The following is a 27,245-nucleotide window of genomic DNA, read 5'->3' on the forward strand; positions in this document are numbered from 1 at the left end:
GTGAGAGTCAGTTAAGTTTTGTAACTCGCCAAAAGGTTTTTTAACGTGTGATATACTATTTTATAAAAGCAATCCACTATATTTCTCCAGATTTGGCACTTTCTATTATTTATTCTCCATACAATTTTTTAGACAGTAAAACCATTACTTAAAAAGATGAAGTCAAAAAACCTCAAGTGAGGGTGTCAAAAATTACGTGAATCAGTTTTCTGCCAACAAAGAACAAAATTATTTCCTTCAGATATGATATCTTTTGATTATTATTGAAAGACCAGCAATGACCTGGAGAAGGACCGTTCAACAGGAGACGGGCAAATCGTTTAACGATTTAAGAGCAGTAGCACAAAATAGAAACCCGTGGAAAACTTTTGTAAACTCAACCTCCTAAAAGAGTGTAGAAATATAATAATAATAATAATAATAATAATAATAATAATAATAATAATAATAATAATAATAATAATAATAATAATAATAATAATAATAATAATAATAATATTCTGGTTTTACCTGAATCAGTTTTATACCAATAAACCACAAAAATCTTTTGAGCGTGGAATTAAGTTATTTTCCAGAAAGATGGCAAATAAAAAGGTATTGAACCAGAATGGGCAATATATAATTCGATAAAATATTTATTTGTTATAAGAAATATTTTGTATTCTATAAGAAATATTTTTTATAACAAAATAAACGAAATTATATTCTGAACAACCTTGATGGTTTTATTTCTGAGGTTGCGTTATATTTGGTATTCGTTAAACCGAGAGTTTCCTGTACATATAAAAATTTAAAGTCAAACCATGAAGTAAAACTTGAAAATATATTTATTATATTATTACTTGTGGTCATATTAAATCATTTTTAATGGAATTCGGCACAATATTGTTGTTAAAGTTTTTTTCGTAAAATTTTATATCTTCATAATTTCACTAAATGTATCGCATTCTTTAATGATATTTTTCTACTAAAACTTTATATCTTTGTGATTTTAGTAGAAATATCTCAATATTTAATGATATCATATGCAATTAACACAAAGGGGTGTTTGGTGTTTTTCATGCCATATAATAATAGCTCTCTATATGTTGCCTGTAAAAAGTACTTTAATGTAGCAATTCAGCAAAGGGATATATGTAACCGTCGCAGATTTTGTATTGGTCCATAAAAATGTGTAAAGAAAAAATTACGATATTACAAAAGCCCGCAGGTTATTGTTTTATAGATTAAGGATAAGAATAGCGTATTAAAGTATTTCGTAAATGAAAGAGAATCAATGTGAAAAGCTGTGCAAACAAAAAGAGGAAGCAAAATTGCAAAAGGAAATGAAACCGAGTAAGAATAAATATAAGAAACCAACAAAAAAATAAAACAAAATTATATAAAACAAAAAAAAAAGGAACAAAATAGAACAATAAGGAAGAAAATAAGTTGTTCCATAAATGAATGTCGGTATTTAATTGCAAAAAGGGATTTGTTTCATAAGATAAAAGGCACTTAAATTGGTTTTGAAAAAAAAGAAATTCTTCTTAAAGTAAAGAAAAACAAACAACCACAAGATAAATAAAAACTTTTTAGCTACTTCGTTACAGCCTACTTTGTAATTCTAAACAGCTTGTTTTATTGCTTTAAAGCACCAATCAAAATAAATTATCTCGATTTAGTCAAATCTCAAATCTCTCTGTTCTCTGTTTCCATACTTGCAAAAAACCTTATGCAAATTGCATAGCACTTACCCAATATAGCGCGCAAATGTCCTTCCAAGGTCTGTAGTATAGTCTGCTTAATCTCCTTAACGCTCTTGCCCAGGAATTGCTCGCTTGCAGTGCCCAACAGTTCGTCAGCCTGATGGTGAAAATAATATACGTTCATCATCTGCAACATGTCCATAAAAAACGAAACGAAAATAAAAACGCATAAGTATCTCAAGAATTCAAACTTCGCTTAATCGAAATCTTTAAGAATTGATTAGTAAAAATTTGCATTTTAGTATGTTAGTTTGTTGCTATATTAGTTAGAGTTGTTGCTTGGCGTATTTTTTTTTTTTTTGTGTTGTATAAGTGAATTTTATGTTACTTTGAAGTATTTTGTGAAAATGTATATTACGCAAATTTTCACGCAAAGACATAAAAGCCGCAAAATTTTGTGCATACAATGAAAAAAACATTGACATTAATAAAGCAAAACTGAATTATATTTTAATATTTTTGCGAAACTAATTCAAAATTTATACAATTTTCGTGTATGTAAAGAAAAAAATTGTCAATGAATTTTATATTATTAATAAATTTTGTTACTAAAACCCAGTGTTTAAAAAAGCTTGATGAAGAGATATGAAGTTTTATTTAATTATTTTTTATTATTAGCTATTTGCCTTCGTTAGGAATTTTTATAAAATTTATCTTATATATAAAACTACGTTAAAAATTGACAAAGAGAAGTATTTACTGACTGAGTATTTTAAATAACATAAGTTCAGTAATGTCATTTGAATTGAATTGCTGATATGAAAAAATTATTTATTGTTTCAATGACCAAAAAAATTATTAAATAATAATTTTGTTTTTTTACGGGCTAATTCGGTTCCTAGTGACACCGGACTTAACTATAAACTCAACTGACATACAACACTGTGCACAATTGCATAAAAACTCCTTCAATAAATTCGGAAGAGAATAAATATATCTTTCCTATATATGTTACTTTTATATCTATTGTCATAGTATTGTATGATAAGCGGTTCACTTGACACAAGCACATAGAAGTCAAAAGAAGTAGTTGCGCAAAAACATTGCACTGCTTACGACTACTCTTCAAAGACAACAACCATAGCACGAAGAACAGAAAGCTGATCTGTAGCCAGAAAATTAGACCAGCACTACTTTATGGGTGTGGCGCGTATAGCAAAGCTGCCGACTCTACTATCCAAAAGCTACAAGTTGACTTTAGCTTTAAGTCAGGCCCTCCGAAGGTTCTTCAAATTGCCATGGTACATCCCCACGAATGACATGCTAAGAGACCTTAGAATAGATCCGGTCAAAAAATACATAAGAGACAGAGCTCTGAAGCTATATGCGAAAACCGACAGGCTGTCCTACTTAGCACTTAGAGTAATCACTAATCGCACGGGGCGGTACGCAGAACTTAGATCAATCATTGAATAAGAATGAAGATTATTAGGAATACTCAAATTAGTCAGTGAGATGGGTGGGACTCTGCAGAAACTTCCCAGCCATCTTAGAGTAAAAGTGCCCAGATGCACTAACTCGAAAAAGGCTTAACATAATACATAAGATAAGTATTGTATAATTGTTTTCGATTTAATGTATTTTATTAGTGTTTTTTTTGTGATATGTACTAAAATATTGTCATATTGTATTAAATTTTATAGTACCCTGATGATGACTATAGATTATAATCGAAAAAATCCGTTAAAATACAATCTTTTAAAAACAATTAAATTTTTTTTAAAAAGTTTATTATTTAACTATTAAACAATTAGCCCGTAAAAAACAAAATTATTATTAGAAATGAATCAAAAAAATAATCTCTTGAATTTCTATTGAAATTTAACTTTATATTTGTATTACAATAGAGTTTTCGTGTTATTTCCTCAAAAATACCTAATATCTATTTTGACTAATTTGTTAGAATTAATGACTCATAAAATAAATAAAAATAAAATCTTCTGATTAAATGATCTACAATTTAGTTTTATGTATATAAGATAGAATGTAGCTTTGGCTTTACAGAAGCTTCAATACTGTTCAAACCAGTATTTTTATATCCACAATTCTGATAATTTTATTCTGATCTACAATTTAATTTTAAATTAATTTAATTATTTAGTTTAAAAGTAATTAATTAAATAAATTTAATTAAATAAATTTATAACTAATTAATTAAATAAATTTAAATAATTACTTTAACTTTATAGAAGTTTCAATATCTTTCATATCTGTGTCTATTAACATAATCTGACACACTATATTTGGAGAAACGCTAACTAACATCTGTTAATGAACAAACTTGGTAGTCATTTTGTAGGAAAGTGAAGGATATAGTTGTAGTATGTGGAATTTTCTAACACAAATGGATAAATAAAAAAAATCTTGCAAAAAAACATCTTATGTGGTATGCTCAATTAAGGCTTCTTGGTCCTACTTAACCAGAGCACCATAGATGGAAAAATTAGAGGTTTAATTATTTCTCCAAATGATTGGACAAATAAAAAAAATATGAAATAAAAATGTTATGTGGTAGGTCCAATTAAGGCCTACCTTTATTATATTACATAAATACATATGCATTGGATATAAAACACACTGCATATACATATTGGTATATATAATGTTAATTTTTGTCATTTATTTCGTATCAGCACCACACATATGAACAACAATTTCACAATAAGTACTATACCAAATTTTTCAAATGAACCAAATATGTTTTTTTGAAATACTATCTACTAAATAAATAGATTTATACAGACACAGGTATACATACAGATACACAGGTGTACAGATAATCTTTCGATTCTTCAGTAGGGCTACAAGAAAAAATGTTCCACTATCGATGTTATATGTGAGATAGTGAATATTGAGAAACGGATTAAAGAAATAGTATGCTACTGTAGACAAAAAAAATGCAATTAATTCGGTATGCTGGTCTAAAACATTGCAAGAACTACAAAAATATAGAGCGTCATAGTAGTTTTGTAATAATAGGGTATATCTCTATTTAACGGATCAGAGAGATCAAAACAATGAAGTAACATGAGAAATACCCAAACAATTGGGAATCTTTTCCAATACCTTTGGAATGCGATGCATGACGGTATACTCGATATCTTTATGGTGGAGTAAGAAAAATTGTATAGACCTATGACATTGCAGTGGTAGCAGTAGCCAAAAAATAAATCTAACTCCAAGCTATGTGTAACGATGCTATCTTAGGAGTTAAAGAGAACTTCTAAAAAGAAAGTAGCTCTTCAAAAAAGGGGAAATATTGCACTACTTGATTATTCTGGCACAGTCAGATATGCTGATGATATTTCTTGGCGGCAAATATTACTAAATCGATATGTGTATGTTTTATATCATCTTTAAAATGTATTTAATTTTCATATAAACGTGTTAACATGTTAATATATTTACAACACTATGAAAAATATAAATAATGATTTGAATTTTACTTTATAGTAAAATAATATATATATAAAAATAACATTACACACGCAAGACTAATTTATTCTAAAACCAAGCAAATATATACTCGTATATATGTTATATGTCTATTGTGTTCTGAATTTTAACTAAAATCACAATACAATAAACTTAAATATCTTGAGTATTTAAGGTATATTGTCCATATACCCCTATATTAAGTATTTTAGATAGTATTTTCTATTTTGTATTTAAATTAATTATTTGTTGTTTTGCACTTTCTCATGAAAAACAAAAAGAATTATATATTTGTATAATTTATAACTAAATAAAAGAATTATTTTGATTTTTATACAATGTTAATTATTAGCATATTAAAATGTCTTACACATTATTAAACTATTTATTAAGTTTATTAATTTTTTCGTTTTTTAGTAATAACAACAGTCTTAAGTTTATCTTAATTTTATGTTATAATATCTAATACAATGTCTACTTTATATGGTATTTACTTTAATATATGTTATTGTATTTTTATTGAAATTACTGTTTAATGATTATGTATAATATATGCAATGATAAGTGCATTAAGTTCTAATGGTTAATGTGTTTTAATTGTCATAAAATTTATACAGTTTTAGTATAAATATGTAACTTGAATAATTTTTATTTATTTATATCTATTATTAAGCAATAATATTGTTAGTTTGCCTTTATACAGTGTAGTCTTGAAATATTTTAGTAGGATATTCCATAGTTTGGAAATAATTAACTACAATAAATTTGTTTAAAGTATACTATACTTTCTGCAAGTTTATTTAACTTATATAGATTCTATTGGCTCTTACTTGTAAATATAAAAGATATAGTTTTAATAATATATTTATAATTTCAACACATAATTTCATATTTCCGGAAATATCAAACTATAAAAAATTTTTCGCTATTTGACAAAGATTTGATGCAAAACTAACTATTTAGATTAGTGGTGTTCAAGCGGTGGTACACGAGATGTTTAAAAATGGTCCATGATTTAAATTTAACAGGTGTGGATACATAGCTTGTAGTTTGACCGCTGAGACCTTACTTATTAAAAAATAAGCACAAAAAATTTCCAAATAATTATATATCTATTTTATAGTCTATATAATGTATCTATGCACTTATACAATTCATTATAGATTATACCAGAGATATATAAAGCCTATTAAAATAATCATACAGTTTATTATTCTTAAACGTTAAAGTACCTACTAAAAACAAGAAATTGTAGTGACCTAATATATGCTGGAAACCATTGATATAGATATCTGAATAATCTGGTATAAATTTAATATATTCGAACACAAACAGTACTACTTTAAACAAGATTTTTCTCTTAAGACTTTGTACATTAGTTTGAAAGTTTAACATATTTGCAAATGAGCGTAGTTATGAAGTGGTAGTTCTGTTAAAAACATATATTTGAAAATTAATTTTGATAATGAAAAAAGAAAAATGAGAGAATGACATCCAAAAAATGGGGATGGATCAAAACCTAAGCTATGGACATGTATGTGTAACAGCAGCAATTTCATGCAGCAATAACAGATGAGTTTGAATTAAAGTACTATTTTTTCAAAAGCAATGGAATAATAAATGATTGTGTAGTAATCAATTTACTGCTCATTTCAACATTTTGTTGTTATAGTTTGTTTTCGCACCCCCTCTTTCTCTTTTACATCCTGGTTACTTCCTGGTATTTGTAAAATATGTGGATATATCTTCCATTAATATAATATGATTACTTTTATTGCATTTTTTGGGTTTATCGTTATTAGTATATATTCTATTAAAGTTGATTTATTTGTGTTAGTAATAAGATCCATTTTCATTAATACTTTTAAGTACATATTTTTGGCGCTAAAATCGAATATTTGAAAATTCAGTATAAAATCTGTCTAAATGTTCCTCGTTTTACACATTTTTGTTTTTTTTGTTTTACACGCACAAATTATTGTTAAGTTTCCATATAATTCTCATTTTATTTAATTGTACAAGGCTATATAAATATTAATTCCTATCCTTATTTGCGAGAAAAGTGTTTGCTTTAATACAAATTAGTCTCGAAGATTTTATTAGAAACTGGAATAATTACTCCATCAGAATTGATATTTAATATGGTATAAATTGAAAATTTGCCTAATTTTGATGTTATAATTTGAACAGATCGATATTTTATATCACAAGAGTAGAAATGGATGTAATCATATATAATTGATATTTTTTAAAGATGTAGGATTCAAACTGAAAGAAATCAAAAATAAGTCAATTATTTTAGTAATCGATATTTATGACGATCATTACTTAGAGGTTAAGTGGTTTCTTCCTTTTGAATGAAAGTAAATGAACGCTTTTATAATCAGATATATGTATATATTTGCCAAATATTATTTAATAAAAAACTATAAAGATGGATAAATCAATTATCAGCTGTTTGTGTTTTTATATTATTCTGTACATGGTCCCAGAGATGAATTGGATGCTAATAAAGGTATATTTTTACTAACAATTTAAATTCAAAATGAGTAATGTGCTGCTGTACTTGAATCTCAAAATATTGGTGAGATTGCGAAATAAGATTTCCAGGGCCGCTTTAATATGGTAGTCTTAGTATTTAATAATTATTTTCATCAGATTTACTTTTATATTCAAAGAAATTTTTTTTGTCATAAATTGAAGATGACATTTTTATACAAGAAACTTGCGCTAAAAATCAGAATCGGAAAAGTAAGAGCTCTCTAGGACCTCTTTTTAAAAAGACTGTGCATGCGTGAGGTGAAACACAAATAGAGCTACATTTCATATAATGTCTGAGAGCTAGGTGGTTTTACCATTCTTAAATTCTGTCGAAATTCGTTCAAGTATACTGGAGTACTGTTCATCTCAAAGAATTAAGACAAAGTATTCGCGATTGTGAAAGACTCTGGGACATTAGTGAAGCAAATCCAATAAAGGGCTAAGTGTTGTATCAAATAAGAGTCTAACGTCAGTTAATTGAACCTTGGCCATTCTGTATTCTGGCATCAGGGCATATAATGGACACGCTAAGATACCGACCAGACTCTCAAGACATCAACTACTGGAAGAACTGTAAAAGCCGATGACAAATCAACCGACCTAAAATAATCTTAAAAAGGCTCTTTATAATATATAGAGAGGACAACAAAAATCTCACCGGGTTTTTGACAGCAAGCTCAAGTACCATCTCAGCAAAATGGAAGTTTCAGAGAACAGTATTTGCTGCATTTGTGAGATGGTTGTCTGAATACATTGTCTGCGAATTCTCTAAACTGAGAAGCAGTAGCAGCAGTAGACTTAAATATTTCTTGAAAATATTTATTGCACCATATATAACATATGGATCAATAGTACTCAAGGATAAGCTGCACCCATTAATTAAATATCTTATGATTGGTTAAACCAACTAGGATTAGAACACCTGAGTCATGGTGTATGGTACAATAATATTAATAAGTGTACTGAAATATACTTAAACAAAAATTTCTTATTTAAGTTCTAAATATTTAATAGATTATTTAATTAAATTATTTAATAAATTATGTTTACTATATTTAAGTAATATTTGTGATTAGCTATTTAAATGGGGAACATTTTTAATTGATTTATTTAGTATACGTTAGTATGGTCATAGCTAAAAAGAGTTCAAGATATATAAAAAAAAGTAAAATTTATGTAAATGTATTAATTTAGTTATTCTAAATGCTTTTTATCTTTGATGGTAAAATTATTAAATACGTGTTTATGTAATTACTATGTACAGAAAAATATTTACATATAAGGAAGTGAAAACTAAAATTTTCAGTGCAAGAATTAAGGAATTTATTGACTACACTGTATATACTTTAATTTGTTAATTAAATTTATGCAATTAAATAAAATAATTAGAACCCGATTAATTATTAAAATAATTACTTACGAAAATTCATACCTTTATTTAAATTATTTTTATTTTATTTAAAAAAATTTTTCACTTTTTTTTCTCCAATATGGTAACCGAAAATTAAACAAACAAATATATTATAATATAAAATATAAATTATATATAAAAATATAAAGTAATTCAAAATAAAGGAACGTACCTCTTGTTGACTACTCGAACTCTTGTAAGAAGTCGACTTCATAATTAAATAGAAGCGTATGCCAAATATTTTATTTAACCAAAAACAAAAGAAAAATATAAAAAAATTAATAATTAAATAATTTTAAATTAAATATATGTAATAAAAATAAATAAAATATATTTGTGACATAAAAGTATAGATAAAGAAAATTATACTAAATTTCTTTATTATTTTTAATAATATTTTTTTGTGATATTGCAAAAAAAGAAATTATTTTAATATGAGTTTTGTCATATAATGTGATTTTTTGCAATAGTCGAACTTCGCACAGCATCTATAGATTTTAATAATTTTAAAGCATAATTTATTCAAGCAATAAATTTCAACGCTTTTATTTTATTACAATTTAAAATATACATTTTAATGAGTTCAATTACAAATGATTATGATTTATGACGAAAATCGATATATTCGTATTTTATAAAATTATTTTAATTCATTTATATTTATTTTCTGTTGATATCATTTAAAGTAATAATTTATTGTATGTAAATAAATTTATAGTTTTTTGAATTTTCTAAATTTATAGTTTAAAAATATTATTGCTTGACTAGGGGTGCACTTTGCTATTTTAAATTTTTTGTCATTAAATTTGTATTTGTTTTATAAATTTATTTTCACCAAACTTTTATTTATGCATTTAAAATGTTTTAATAACACTTTTAATATTACAGAAAAATAACTTTTAATATTTGCACATTTATACTAGCAAGAACAATTTAAATTTTACCACTGAAATTGCTTATTGCTATTAAGCGAAAAGTATGTTTCCACTGGCTTTATTAGACTGGCTTTATTAGTAAGTTAACTGGTCTAACTAAGTCAGTGGAAACGTACTATAAATTAATTTTGAAACATTTTATGTAAAGAAATTTGCTCGATTATGTATATTATCTCTCGGTAATAAAAAATATATAAAAAACAATTATTTTAATCACCATTTATAGGTGATATATACAAATTCGATATACTAATAGACTATTTATAATTTATGCATTCTTATAAAGACACTTCTAAAGGTGTAGTTTTAGGAGCTCAGCTTTATATTGATCTTTATCTATGAACATTGCATAGATAAAGATCAATATAAAGCTAAGCTGTAAGCTACATTAGTTGAATAAATATATCTTATAATATTTATTAAAATATATAAAATTTGATATGAAATAAAAATCTAAAAAAAACTTTTAGTCTCTATAAGAAACTAGAAAGTATATTTCTATCCATAAAAAGTATATTTGAATCACTGGACTTAATACTAAAAGAGCTATTTATATCCAAAAATATTCAAAAATTGTTTTAGAATTTTGATTTGATCAAATACATGGGATTCAAAAAGGAATAAGTGTGCTTATCTTTCATTTAAGTAATGAAATATTTTATAATAGCCGTAGTTTTTTTTGTTTAGAGTTTTAAAAAAACAGCATTACGCCTCGTTGAAGCAAATTGGCATCACTTTTAAAATATGTTAAATGCTTTTTTGTCATATATTTTTTGTTATGTTGTGTATAATATGAAATATAAATATTGTAAATACTAATAGTCAATTAATTGAAATACGAAAAAAAAATTAATATTAGAAGGGCAATGGTAAGTTTTTTTAGGTAATATTAAATAAATAAATAAATTAATTTATTTATTTATTTATATATTTGAATTTATTAGTAGATGAAATACTAAAATCTTGCAAGATATTTTCAGTGAACGTTCACAATAGACTGATTTTTGAATTTGGCTGCACTGAAACTTAAGACTGCACTAAAACTTAAGAAAATTTTGTGCAACTCTGAAGATTTTAGAGCATTGTTGTTGCTTCACATTTTTTGATTGATATTCAGATGTCTGAATTGGTGAATCAGCACCTTTACTCTATTTTATCTGTGGACAGTTTTAAGTCACACTTAGAATAACTGAATACGGGGCTTTATAATAGGATGACTTTACATTTTTTTGATATATATTTAAAATAATTTAAAATATGATTTTAAAAGATATATTTTAAAATCGTCAATTTTTTAAATTATTTGGTGATAGTTATTTGGTTATAGTTTCTCAATAAATGAAATGTTTTGGCAAATTTTTAAGATCACTGTCAGTGCTGTGTCTTAGAAATTAGAATTTACTTTTTTAAATTATTTTATTTTATGAAATTTCTAAATTATTGTTGATAAAAAGTTTATATATAGTAAATAATTCAAGATTAAAATTAACAAAATAATAAAATGGTCTATCAATCTCATTGTTGTAAGAACTTAAGAAGTTTATTGTTGAGTTAAATTAAACTTTATTATAATGAATTATCACATATACAGTTTTAATATAATAATCTAAAACTAACTAATAATGACATGCTGACATGATGATATCATAAAGACCTATTATATAATCTTTCTAACAAGAAAGGGGAGCTAACAAACAACTCAAAAACGTAAAGCTGGCAAGTAAATTCCGTCCTTAATTTCTCGGATATTTTATATTATAGAATCTATATTTAAATCACTTTTTTTCTTGTAATTTTGAAATGCAATTCCACAATAAAGTTTTATATAAAACGTAGTATTTTCTAAAAGATAGAAACTGAAATAAATATAAAGCTGTGTTGGAGTCTATTGACTCTTAGTTAACCTAACTGTTCTAATTAAAAATTTTTATAAAGAGTTTTTCTAGTATAAGTGTCTGCCTTATATGTTTATATTGTATATATTCAGGCAGTTATTTAATACTTTTTAATCATAAGCTACCAAATTCAAAATGGTTAGAAGTTACAAAAATGTAGTTTTTTAATATCCTAGTCTTGTCAAGGTAACATTATTTTAAATTTATAATTACAGTCTATCGGAAGGTAAAAAAATAGTAGACATTTGCTAAATCCTTTTCTTAACTCAATTTATGAAAGAGAATATTGCATATTGACTATATGCGAGTCATGGACTTATTTTGGATGCCTAGACTAGTATACATTGAGACTAGTATAAATGGATTCCTAGTATAAATAGATCTGAACTAGAACAAATATTTGGTTACTTATATTAACTACCAGCATTTAAAGTAGGTTCTAAGAAAAGCTTTACGATTTTCTCAATACTGGCAGATTGTTGATATCATTTTCATTAAATGTATAATAATTAATGAAACAAATTATTTGTGTGAAGCTTCAGTAAAACCAGAGCTTATTATTTTTGATGTGATTTATTTACTTATGTATGATATGTGCTTTAAAAACTATGAGATACAACCCGGTAAAACTTGTATTTCCAAATTTTGCTTTTTAACACGATATCAATATTTTAACTATAAACTATATACAAACGATTTGAAACTATAGAAACATAACTAATTTTATTATATTATTAATTTATCCTTTATATTATGAATTTTTTGACTGTTAGTATGGTGCAAATAATAGAAAAACACTGTATGTATATAAAATTAAAATAATATATAAACAATTTCGTTTAAGCTTATAGAAAATTCATATATTCAATATGACCACAATATTTTTATTTACTACAATTTGAATGCATTTTATGTTTCTCTTTTGCAACAATGAGTATAAATATTGGAACAATAATTTCTTAATATAAAAACTTTATTTTGTACAACTTTTAACTAAGCACACACATACACAAAATGACAAAACAACAATAAAAGTTTTTCAATATTAAGTGGTAATATAGAAAAAGTATATAGATACATTTTTTTGACTTACATTTTTGTTTCTATTTTTTTTTGGTTTTTTACGCTAAATGATTTTATTATAAATAATGATATTTGTTAAAAAAAAAAATAAAGTAGTATTAATATTTATTTGATTTATTGATTTATATAGGTTTGTATATTAACTGGGAAATGTAATTTTTCAATTTACTTTTTTTTAATTTTACTTTATACATATACCTAGCGTGCCTTTCTCTAAGTCCAAGAATTTTTAAAAAAAGTTATAGAAATTAGCTTATCAAAATTTTGTTTGTATTGTAAGTAAGTTGTTTAAAAATAAAAATTAGCAATAAATAATTTCTTTAATTAAAAGGTGAAAAATAAAAATAATAAAAAAAAATTTAAAGGGTTTAATACGTAGAATAAAAAAATTGCTATTACCTTCATAATTTTACACTGAGCTACTCCAGTAACAGTAAGCGGTACACCTTGTGCTGTTTCGACATTTTCGCACATTGGATTCAATGTCATGACATTCAACGAAAGGCGCTGCACATCAGTAACACACCACCAAGCCCATGCCCAGCCACCCACAATAGTTCGCTTCTTCGTAGAACCACAGCAGCCACCTGCAAATAAAAAATGTTTTGAATTATAAACATTTAATTAATTGTTTTATTTAATGTTTTAATTAATGTTTTAATAATTTAGAAATCTATATTAACAATATTACATCAATTTCTTTCAAATAAATTATTATACATTTTGGGTTTTCATAATTAATCAGCATATTAAAGCTTACATAATTTATTACCATTTTTTTTGCCGAGATAAGATGATAATGAAGCATACGAGGGCGGTTTGATAAGTCAGTGACTTTTTGAATAAAATAAATTTTTTTCGGCAAATAAACATTTTATTTTTCTACATAATCACCTTTTAGCTCGTTACATTTAGTCCAGCGTTTTTCTAATTTTCTTATACCCTCCAAATAATAGGTTTTTTCAAAGCTCTCAAAATACGAGTTTGTTTCGGTAATGACTTCTTCATTCGACTCAAATCTCTTACCGCCCAGCAATTTCTTTAGATTTGGAAACAGAAAATAGTCGCAGGGAGCGAAATCCAGAGAATATGCTGGATGGGGTGGCAGATCGTATCCCAATTCGTGGATTTTGGCCACGAATGCTTAATCAGCACACGAAATTTACTTTTTTCCATTTTCATAAAAATTCACGAGGTTGTCTGCTTTGATCGACGATCAAACACCAATTGAACGACGTAGCTTGCTCAAAATTAGAAAGTTGCCCACTGGTAGATTACAGCTGACGGCAACACTGTTGCATTTGGAATAACTGCGCCGGAAATTCAAAAAGTCACTGACTTATCAAACCACCCTCGTATAAAACTCGTGAAGGAGTGTCTCTCCTAGATCCATACTTATTGCACTTTATCAAGAAACACAGAGTAGTAAGATATACCCAATTTAAACTATTTGCAACTATTACACTCGAGTTTACAATAACGTTGCTTAGGAGATATCGGAGATATATATTCTTGGTTAGCAGGGAAAAATAAATCGATTTAAGAAAAATTGGTAGCAAGGATTAGTATGTAAAGCTTAATATGTGTGGCTTCATTTATTAGTTTTTGCTTTATTTTGACTAATTGTGGAAAATGATGTTGACAATAAAGATTGTTAAAAAAAATTCTTCAATTAATTGTTATTACTTTCTATTATTAAAATTATAGAAAATTTATAAACAATTACATTTGTTAATTTATGTTAAATACTTTAATTATATTTTCATTTTTATAAAAAATATTATAATATAAATATTATAAAGAACAAAATTCATAAGTTTAAGTGATCTATATAATAGTTTAAGTAACTCTAATTATACGACTGAGTTTTTACAGCTTGTTTAAGACTGTAGTTGTAATTGGAACCCTCGAATCATTTCTTTATGTATTTTCGAAATACATTTGTATAGTTATATATAGTGCATTCATATTACTTTAGTTCTTGTTTAATGAATCTGAAGTACTTTAGATTTGGATGAAGTAATAAGAAGTTTTTTTTATTATTTATTTATTTTTTTATGTTAATTTTATGCACAACTGTTTTCTTTTAGTATAAATATGTAGTTATCAAGTAAAACATTTGCCTAAGTGTTTTGTTATCTTTTGCAATTAATTCTCCAGTTAAATGCTACTTACTCAAGAACACATACGCCTCTAAGAAGAATATTTGGATTGTCCTAAAAGTATTTGCTTTAGTGTCTACCTTCGTATTAACTCTTTAGAATATGAACTGAGAAACTTTTGTAATATATATGGCTATATATTATATAATATATCCATAATAAAATACCCAAAATAAAAAATATTACAACATACAACTACACTTACATCATAAATAATTATCTTTGATAAAAATCATTTAAAAATAATATATTTTTATAATATTTTCAATTCATTGCTGCCAATAAAGTAGTCATGTTTCCAAATTAACTATTTTCAAGATAATTAACAATACGAGTACAGTAGTTGTAGTATGTACAATCTATAGTCCACTCTTTCAGTTTTTAGTTTTAATAGCTAATTAAAAAAAATAAGATATTCCTGAAAACATTTTCAGTATTTAATGAATTTAGTAAACATAAAAACCTTATCATTTATTATTTACTAGAAAAGGCGTAAAAATTTTAAAATCCTTTTTAATTTTAAGCGTAAGCTAAAAGCATTGTATCTTAAAATTTAATAAAAAATATAAAATTGTGGTTTAATGAAGTTTAAACATAAATATCCTCCACACACATTTGGAGTGATAGATATATAATATCTACATATAACCATTACTTTACTATAGAAATTTATGTTAAAAATTTTATATATTTCATAAGATATAGTGGTCTACAACATCAACAATAGATTAAAATAAAAATGTAATAATTATTTGCTTATAAAATTCTTATTAAGCCTATATAAAAAATAGCAAGTGCTTGAGGAATTTAAAGATTGTATCTTTCTTAATACGATTAAGCGTATAAAAAATTATTATTTATATGCGTAGACGGCAAGTAGTGCTATGATATGCAACATGCGAAGCAATGCTCTAAGAAATTATACAAACAACTATAGTTCACATATGGACCTAAACATAAAAATAATGGGAGCATTAGTATTTCAATCAAAATCAGATGTGATTTTGGATTTTTTTTGATGTTGTGTAGGGGTTTTTTTGATAGATTTTCGTATCAATGGTCAGTCTAAAACATGGATCTGCGCTTTTAGGGTAGAAGTTTAACACTTGTTATTTGCAATCGAAAAATTTTACTTAAAAAGTAAATTTAAAAAATATTGTCAATAACGATTGATGATGATTATCATTAGCAATATCAGAAACTTTTTAAAATTTAATTTTAATTAAATTTAATTAATTTATAAATTTTAATATTTTCTTGTACTTCATTACTATTTCGAAATCGGATTTCAAAAAAGGTATCATAATAACGATAAATATCAAATATATTTTTCTGTATGTATGTAACATTAAAAGGATATATACATTAGTTTTGTAGTAAATATTTTATACAAAATTTTTTTATATAAATATAAAGTGTCAGTGAACTATTGTTAATATAAAGGAAGGTGAAAGTCCATTTAACATTTGTTAATAAACTCAAATTACTTTGATTTTTAAAGTGTGGTCACTGGGGCACCCAATTAAAAAAGGCGCCAAAATATACTCATGATAAACAAGCAATATAAGTAATATAAAAAATAAAATAGTAACTATAATATCAGTGTTAAATAATAGTTATACTATTTGGTTAGTGCTACGGCTACAAAAACAATTATTAAACAATAAAAGTAAAAGTAGACTATAATTTTTACTTTTTAATTTGCAAACTTTTTATATAAATCAAAAAGATATATATTAGATATATATTAAAAGAAATATATCATTTATTGTAACTATTTGCTATTAACTACAGCGTGATTGTTTTTGTGTTGCGTGTTCCTGTGGAATGGGCGATAGAAGTAACAAAAGAAATATTCTATTAACTTCCCCAGAAACAACTAACATCGCCAAAAAAGCTATGCCGAATAGTAACAATAATTCAGCATCGCAAGATGTTTTCTCTTGGGCCACTTTTGACGAGCGCTTGGCAAGTGTTCTGGATGTCAAACTTGAGAACGTTGCTAAGAAAGATGATCTGCAAGTATTGAGAGAAGAAATCAATTGCTTAAAACAAGAAAATACTTCACTCAAAGAAGAATTGCGCCGGTTAAAAATGCAGATTGACCATATAGATAAAGACGGTAGACGCAAGAATATTGTTGTAAAAGGCTTATCGTGCGACACAGTTATGTCTGCTGAAAACGAAATTCACAAACTGTGCAGTAACGTGCTGAAAGCAAATGTATCTGTGTGCACTGTAAAAAAACTACCTGGTAATGGCATTTTTATTGCAACACTTGGATCAGAATCGCAGGCTAGACAGATATTATCCGCTGTGACGAAATTAAAAGGTACAAATATTTACATAAATAGAGATCTCACAGTGGATGAACGGTCCAGAAAACAGAATCTGCGCGGAGTAGCAAATGAGCTTAGAAGACTGCATCCTGGTGTTAAAGTTCGGTTAGGTGATTACTCGCTTTTTATTAACGACAAACCTTTCACTTGGAGAGAAAACAAAATTATTGCTGCTTCAACAGGAGATGCGAAAATGATTAATAACTTGCTTACTACAACAAGGTTTCAGTGCGATGTCAAACAAAATATAAGTAATATAAGTAATCGTCAGCTCATGGATGTCAACCCGGGAAGAAATACCCTGGACTACACTGCAGTGGATGTTGCCTTACCGGTGAATTCTAATTAGCAATTGCCAGTGTGTCAGGTGCTTTCTTATAACGTAGCTAATTTAAAAAGTAAATTTAATCATAAAAACTTTTTCACTTTTGTTAACTTATATGACATATTTTTTCTATTTGAAACACATGTACTGGTCGAAAACCAAAATAACTTTACTTATTTCTTTCAAGATTATATATTGTGTTGGGTGGGAGCGTCAAAAATTCATAATGCTGGTAGAGCGAGTGGTGGTTGTCTTTATGGGTATAAAAAATGTTTAGAGAAGATATATTCTTTTAAATTTCTAAACTTTGGTGATAATGTTGTACTATATTCTTGTGTTAACAAAGTTGATTGTTTCTTCATTCCACGTTATTTAAATTGCACAAAATGGGAGGAAGATTTTTCTAAGCTGGAACAATTTTTAAACGATTTTAATAAACCCGTTTACTGTATTGTTGGCGACTTAAATGCCCATGTAGCAGATAATCAAGTAGTTGATGGTAATTTATTATCTGATTCTCCACTTATTGCGGTAAGAAGAGTATCAAAAGATGTGAAACTTGATACCAAGGGAAGAAAACTTCTAGGCTTTCTGGAGGACATCGGTGGTGTTATAATTAACGGCAGGTGTCGAGGTGATGAAGATGGAGAATTTACATATGTGGGTCCAAATGGGTCAACTGTTGTTGATTTCTGTATCTGTTCATTTCAGTTACTTAGATACATAAGCTCTTTACATGTTCTTTACAAATCATACTCTGACCACATGCCGCTGGTTATTGAATTCCGCTTTCCATCAAGTTTGGAAGTAATTCCGAATAACGTACAAGTTCCGAATAAAATGCGTTGGAAAGAAGCGATGGCAGGTAGATACAGAGAACGGCTAGAAATGACTACTTGTTCTGATTATATAAGTTCTAACATGCAGATTGATGTTAAATTGGATATGTTCCTTGAAAAAGTTCGCGATGCGTGGGGAAACCAGACTTTGAAAAAGCGTTTTGACCCAAAAAATGAATGGTTTGATAGCCAGTGTCATGAACTTAGAAAAAATATGTTTCATTTTCTTAATTTAGTTCGAAAATACAATCTGGATACCCATCGTACTTCTTACTTTGTACTCAGATCTCGATATGCATACCTCTGCCGTAATAAAAAACTGCAATGGCAATTAAAAAATATTGAAGCACTTAATACTGTTAAAAATGCTTCTGACTGGTGGAATCTAGCAAAAAATTTGAAAAACAGTCCTCTCAAAGTAGCTAATTCTTTACAATGTGAAGACTTTCGTATTCACTATGAGTCCCTGCTTACATGCAATTCCGACCTTCCAGTTATCTCTTGGTGTCTTCCACCTTTTCTCGATCCTTTCCTTGATTCTCCTTTTGAATTTCGTGAACTCCAGCTTGTGCTTGCAAACACCAAATCTAACAAAGCTTCAGGTAACGACAGTATTCCTTATGAGTTCTACAAAAATGCTACTGTTGGTTTCCTTAACGAGTTACTTACGCTATATAATTATATATTTCTTCACGGTGTCATACCTTCTTCGTTTTTAAAATCGATAATTCAACCCATGTTTAAAAAAGGAGATCCCAATATAGTTACTAATTATCGTGGATTATCATTGCTGGACTCTATATATAAAATATTTACTGGTATACTACTTTCGCGTATGAATAGCTGGGTTGAGCTCAATAATATATTAAATGAATACCAAGCTGGATTCCGGAGATCTTACTCAACTGTTGATAATATTTTTAATCTAACCTCTATTATACAATTAAATTTAAGTAACAATAAAAAAACATATGCCTTTTTTGTGGATTTTTCATGTGCATTTGACACTATACCCAGGAATGCCTTATTTTTCAAATTAGCTTCTTTAGGTTTGTCTCATAAGTTTTTGAGCACACTGATGAAATTATACTCGAACACCAGCAGTTGCGTAAGGGACGGTAATCTTATATCTTCTTCATTTAAAGTTACTCAAGGTGTAAAACAAGGATGTCTGCTCAGCCCGATTTTGTTCTCCCTATACTTAAATGATCTGCATGACTTTTTAACGGGTGGAGTACCTATTAACTCAACTAATATAAAAGTGCTTTTGTATGCTGACGATGTGGTTCTACTTGCGGATTCACCTGATGTATTGCAAATTATGATAGATGAGTTATTTATGTATTGTTCGCAATGGGGACTTATCGCGAATCTAGATAAATCTAAGATAATGATTTTCAGAAAAGGTCCTAGAGTAAGTAATTCGTTGTCGTGGAAATTTGGGGAAACGCAAGTAGAAATTGTCAATGAATATAAATATCTCGGAATATTAATTACGTATAACCTTTCCTACAATAAACATTTGACTTCTAAACTCTCCTTAGGTAAAAGTGCAATTAACTCGACATGGGCAAAGTATTTGTCTAATCCTAAAATAACTTTTAAAAATAAATTGAAAATTTTCTACTCGGCAGCACGTTCGATTGTATTTTACGGTGCCCAAGTTTGGGGTTACAAACACTACGATCAAGTGGAAAAACTTTTTAGATTTTTTATAAAAAAGATACTATTTCTACCCACTAACACCCCCAATTATATGCTCCACTTAGAAACGGGTTTACCGACGCAGTTCTTAGACACAATACAAATACATTTCGCATATGTAAGAAAAATTCTTAATCTCCCCCCCACAAGGCTTCCTCGACTATTAGCGGAACTTATAATTAGTAAAGGTATATATTGGGCCAAAGATTGGGAAAATATGTGTTTAGAACTGGGTGTTTCAATAACCAGTTTTAGGAGAATGGACCTTAAACTATTGCACAAAAATATTATAACTTTATATGAACGGAGGGAACACGATTCTTTTGTAACGAATGCTAGGTCGGGATCTCATGACATGTACCCACAGCTACAATATGACATTATGCATAATTTTTATTTCGAAAACACTCAGCACATATCGAGCCTACTTTTTAAATGTAGAGGCGGTCTTTTTAATCTGAACGGTAGAGAGTTTAATACATCTGATCGTGATTGTTCTATATGTAATCGTCATGAAATAGAAAATATATGTCATATTATTGGTGTATGTCCAATTTTCAGAGAACATAGGCGTAGTTTTTTTGATAAAGCACTTCTGTCTGAAGAAGAAGTGAAAATCTTATTAAACGGTAGCAATATTTATAAACTGTATAATTTTATGAAAAGTGTTTTGAGTTACAGAAAATTAATTATTGAAGAATTTATATAAATAATAATGTTAATATTATGCACCTTCTTTTGTATGTCAATCTGACACACAACAAATATGTTATTGTCAATTTAGATTTTAAGTAAAATTCTATAATTTTTGTAAGTGCTGTATGAATTTTTTTTGAATCAATAAATAATAATAATAATAATATACATTAGTTTTGTAATTAGTTCTCTTTAGATTAAGTGTGCACTTAATTTAAAAAATTAAATAAGAGTATTTAATCGAAAAAATTAAAAAAAACATAACTAAAAAAATTAGATTTTAAAACGTCTAATCTTAGTAAGAAAACATATTAATATTTATTTAAAAACCCAAAATAATTATATTTTAATTTTTTATTTTTTTAATTATATATAAATAAAGCCTTTAGATTACTAAATATAAAACTTTTATATGAAGTACTTAATTTAATAAATATAGGGTATTTTTTAAGCTGCATGACAATATCGATATCGATAACTATAGTTTGGCAGCTAATAAAGTCAAACTGTGTTGACATTTCTGTTCAGTAGGGCTTGACCATTCGTCATGAATCGTTTAACACTAAAACAACACTAGAATAGATCTGTTCGCGAAATACATACATATAGTACTTCGTCCATTTTACGGTCATCATAAACGGCCTCGTGAGCCTACAATTCGTGTAGTTATTGATTGTTTTTGCACTCATTTTACTCTTTTCGATTCAAAACCATCAAACATCCATTAATATTAAATGTTTGGTGCGGTTTATACGTTGGCGGCATCATCGGTCCTTATTACTTTCGTCATGAGAAAGGAGCTGCGTTACATTGACTGAATTTTTGTTTCCAAATATTAATCTCAGTTAAACATCGACAACATTTGGTTCTACCAAGACCAAGGCGCAACTTGCCATATAGCGTGCTTAACAATCGATTTGTTACGAAATCAATTTTATTTCCAGAAGTGGTGCTGTTAACTGGCCGTGCGTGGTCTCTTTAGTCTCTTTAGCGATTTAATGCCTCTCGATTATTTATTATGGGGTTATGTTAAGTAATTGGTTTATGCCGACAATAAAGTAACTTTTGAAGCAATGGAATGCCAATGTTTATGCCACCATTGATACCATATGGCCACATTTATTGAAAAAAAATAGTCAAAAATTCGACTGATCGAATGAACCATGTAACTCGTAGCCACGGTGAACATATCATCAGCCGGAAATCATATACAAAAAATAAATGCAATGAATTTATCTAACAGATTATAATCATAAAATTTTATTTCAAGAATATTTCTATCTTGCATTATTATTTTAAGTTCTCATGCAGCTAAAAAAAACACCCTATACAATTATGACACTTATATTATGCTTATAATTATGTATTTAGATGATTACATATATATCAATTCAAAAAAGTTGTTATGTCAATATAACATTCAAATTGGCATAGAAGTACTTAAGTTATTTGTAATTCCACAATTTACTTATAAAATAATGATTTTTAATTTTATTCATTTATTTGAACCTCATACAACCATTTTATCAAAATGCAAGGCAAAGGGAAAATTATTTGACCCAGTTATGTCAAATTTTGATATAATAATGAAGCAATTTTTATGCTGAAGCAACTAATTTGACTGTTTGACATTGATCTTGACTTTTTGAACAATTCATAATTGTAGCTGTGAAACCTATGTAAGAGCCTTTTACTGTAAGATCGAAGAGAAATTTGTAGAGTGAAATGCATAAATTTCTCTTAAATCTTCATAGGTAATATTACTTGATAAAACAACTGTTGATGGTTAATTTAGTTTGCAAAAAATATGTTGACAAATTTGATATGAGCATTGAAAGTAAAACATTTCCAAAATTAAGTACGTGATCGGAAACATGTATGTACCGGAAATTTGAACTAAATGACTATGAGAAGGGTCTTATACGTTATGACAAATAAATAGTGGAACATGGAGTAATAAATTTTAAAAATATGTAATATACTTTATATACTAATTATTTTTATATATAATTTTTTTATACAAACTTAATTCAATTCTCACGATTCAAAGCGATCGTAAGTAAGCGATGATTGTAAGTCTCTTTACTGAAGTTACATGCAAGAAGCCAGACGTCAGTCAGAGAGAAGAACAAGCTTAGATTAAAATTTCTGCATTAGGCTAGCATTGAAGCAGCAAAAGCCTGTCTCAAAAGATAGTCAACAACTTTATAACGCAGCTTGGAAGTCAAAACAGTTGGTAAACGTGCGTCAAACTGGTCACAAGAAAAGAGCGGCTCAAAGCAAAGTTCGGTTAAACAAATTGACTGTAACACACAAGTAGAAAAAAGAAAGTGGATACAAAAATAAAGAAAAGTACAAAAAGGCACATAATGTATTGTTAACAAATAAAACGAAAAAAATTAAAAAAAAATTTTAAATAAACGAATGCTTTAGAAAAATCACGTCAACGCATAAAATTTGTGCTAAATATTACAAATTTGCTAAAAAAATTACTAAAAAGAAATGTCCACAAAGCTGGGATTCGAAAATATTACATACAAGAAATTTCACTAAAAATTTACTCAAGAAAAATAAATAAATAAAAATTAACAACAAAACAAATTGTGGTTCAATTTTAGAAAATTTATAGTTTATGAAGTAAGTTTTCAGATAAATAAATAAACTAATAAAATAATAGATATATTTAACTAAGTCGAATATGTATTTTTCTTTAACTTAACTATCTTTATAATTATTATTAAATTTAAAAAAAGATTACCGCTATGTTTGTACGGTATTTTACGTCATCTATCTCAATTATGTCAGAGTTGGAAAAGGTGAAAATCAGTTGTAAAATGTGACAATTAAAAAAGTTTGTATTATTCATTGGACAAGTTTGTATATCAGTAAAACAAGTTTTCACCGTAAATGTTTTGAGATCTTTAATATAAGATTTGCTTTAGAGTTTGCTGTAGTTCTAATTAGGTTTCAAAACTTTACAATAATATATCGAGGATTCACCATATTTATACTTTAAACATTTTACAATTATGTTTTTGATTAATAAATAATATTCTAATAAATGTCATTAATTCGCAATTCAAACAATGTATTAGTACTATTATATTATATTTTCTAAAAGTAGAATATATCTATAAAGCAAATGATAGTCGCCATTATACATTATGTATAACATATCCCTAAATGTATTGAAATTGCTAACAAGAGCGCTATTTATGTTTAATTTTAAAATGATTTAATTTAAAAATAATTAAATATGTTCATTTTTAATCCTAAAACACAAATAGTACAATTTTTTACAACAATAATTTTTACTACATTTATATAGATTGGTTAGGTTAAGGTCGAATAGTGGTCGGTAAGGAAACGGATCATAAAGATAATTTTAATACTATTATAGGAGAAGTATTGCTAATTTTGTTTCTATACTAGTTGACTTAATATATTAAGACAAATTTTTGTACAAAAAAAAATTATAAATTTAACGGAAAAGGTTAAGTGTACACGTTTTCCATTAAATCTATCACAAGTACTAATAATGGCCCATTGTAATACCAAAACAAAAAGCGTTATTTAAGGATTGCACACATAAGCTTCGAAGAGATCAGACACGATATTTAAGTAAAAGTGAATCAACCTGACAAGTCTATAAATTTGTCCTAGTCTCTCATTTTCAAGTATGAGAGATCTGTCAGATCAATAAGAAAAGGGATCCCAAAGAAAATTTCAATTTTATTGTTTCGGAGAAGTATTACAAATATTATTTTTATACTAGTATATTAAGCCATCTTTTTGTTTAAAAATTAGACGAATTTAAACAATAAAGATCTTAAAGTATTTTAATATAGAAAAATATTGCAAAATAGTTGAAAATGTTCACAATTAATCTTAATATGATAATAATAAAAAAAAGTAATAATAAAATGATAATAATAATAAAATTATAATAATAAAATGATAATAATAATAAAATAATCATCATATTATAAATCCCCGTATTCAGATATTCTTAGTGTGACTTAAAACTGTCCACAGATATAATAGAGTTAAGGTGATGAATCACCAACAAACAAATCTGCATATCAACAATAATAAAATAATAAATGTTAAAAATTAAACAATTATATCAAAATGTCTTTATATAACTCTGTTATAGAAAGTATGTGTATATATTATATATTATATAATATATATATTATATAATATATATTATATTATATATTATATAACTTTAATTTTTTTTACCGTGAAAAGTACATATGCTCGAAGTGAAGGTATAGTACAAAAAAGTTTGGGGAAATATTGGCATAGACATTTTCTGGCGCTTCATGTTCTGTAAAATCCATTTCGGTCATTAATTTTGCAATTTCACTGATCGTTGGAATATTTCATGTTCTCCAAATGGTGTTTTTTATTGCTAAAATAACCTTGTAACTATCTGATGATTTTTGCTTCAATTGACACTTAAAGAAATGCAGTAGATTTTATATTTATAAAATAAATGCACAGTTCCAAATTACATTTGGAATGTTTCAAATAACTTAAAAATGGAGTTAAATTTTTCAATATTTTATAAAAGATGTTTCGAAGATGTAGTAGTTTTAGAGAAGTAACTTTGTAAAGATCAATGTATGTCCATGTAGTTTACTATTCTTTTCCATTAGAGTTGTATATTTTGGACCATACGAGACTTTATAAGCACGGTATGCAATTATAATTCATTTGATTAGTAACAGTATGTACTCCTTACTCAGCAGTCACCCATTGTAAACAAATATTATTCATTTGATTACTTAGAATAGATATCTGTAAGTGTATATATCCTTACATATATATTTATATTGTATAAATCTTAATGAAAATATATTAATAACTAAAAATGTTGGACTTTAAAAAATTCACAAAAAATACTTTTAATTATAAACTATATTAAGTTTTCGTTATGCTGTTATATTTTGATAGGTTTTAAGTGAGTTCATTGATTTCCCGAATAATTTTACTTCATATTAGCAAAAATATTTCAGAAACGGAAGTAATTTATATGCCTATTCAAAATATAATATATACAGGAAGATATTTTTTTAAAAAAAATATAAAATATATAGTATGATAATATATTATTACATGGAAGTGATGAAAGTAACTAATAATTAGTTGAAAGTAACATATGTAGTTTAATAATGGCTATGAGAGACTGCCAATTATCCGCCATCACCAATGTGTATTTTATTTTTATATATTTTAATTTTAAATAGTTAACTGCTTGTTATCAAGATTAGTTATTTATACTACATTATTTTCAGCGATTTAATTGAATTGATTTATAAAGCATGTACTTCGCTTCCTCTTTTGTTGTAGGTGCAATGTACTTGTTTCTTTAGTAATAATTTAACTCAAAAAGTGAAATTTTTGCTTTTATAACATTTTTAAAATATTTTATAATTTTTTTTTAACACTTTTGTTTATTTGTTATGTTATAAATGCACTAAAGATGCAACACCGAATAAATATCAAAATGGAAATGTTGATTTGATAAGCTACCCTCAATCGAACGGTATATTTAGTTCATTAAAAATTGTGAAATTAAAAAATACTCGAAGAAAAGAAACGTAACGAAAAATTGCTTAAATTAAAAGTCTCAACGTGTGATTAAAATCTTAATCTTTAAATTCGTACAGTCTCTTTGGAGAGCAACTCCAAACAAATTTTAGCATCTTATTGACTATTGACTAACCGTATGGAATTAGTTGTTAAAAACACTTTCAGATTTCATAATAACAAATTAATGACAGATAATTGCATCGTCCTGGTGTAAACATTTAAGTAGTCTTTTATTTAAATAAGTACACTATTTATTTGTTGTCTTTAAGCAGTTATTTGACAGTTTCCTATGAGTTCTTTAAGTGCTCACTCGTAAAATGATTATAGAAGTTTCCTTACGCGTTCAGCTTTATTAAAACCGAAATGGATTGCAAAAACGATTAAGCTAAGCACCAGTGGTTTAATAAGGAAACGAGAATTACCAGATAGATTCACTTCGCTGACAATATTATCTACACAAGTTTATACAATTCCGATATATTTTCGTTTATATATATGTATATATTAGTACTCGTGTTTGTTAACAATTTT

The 27,245-nt window shown here is 26.8% G+C and overlaps 1 protein-coding gene across 1 annotated transcript; it reads right to left on the minus strand.

Moving 5' to 3' along the window:
- Positions 1–376: 376 nt before the first annotated feature.
- On the minus strand, positions 377–13,639 carry LOC119666650 (flotillin-2-like). The gene is made up of 4 exons (XM_038075931.1): positions 13,448–13,639; positions 9,308–9,343; positions 1,737–1,845; positions 377–384 (listed from the first exon to the last, which is right to left on the minus strand). The coding sequence occupies exons 1-4, from the start codon at positions 13,535–13,537 to the stop codon at positions 377–379; spliced, it is 243 nt and encodes an 80-aa protein (XP_037931859.1). The 5' UTR covers positions 13,538–13,639.
- Between the last annotated feature and the right edge of the window lie 13,606 nt (positions 13,640–27,245).

The sequence above is a fragment of the Teleopsis dalmanni genome, chromosome 1 (assembly GCF_002237135.1).
Source record: "Teleopsis dalmanni isolate 2A chromosome 1, ASM223713v2, whole genome shotgun sequence".
NCBI classification, from domain to species: domain Eukaryota; kingdom Metazoa; phylum Arthropoda; class Insecta; order Diptera; family Diopsidae; genus Teleopsis; species Teleopsis dalmanni.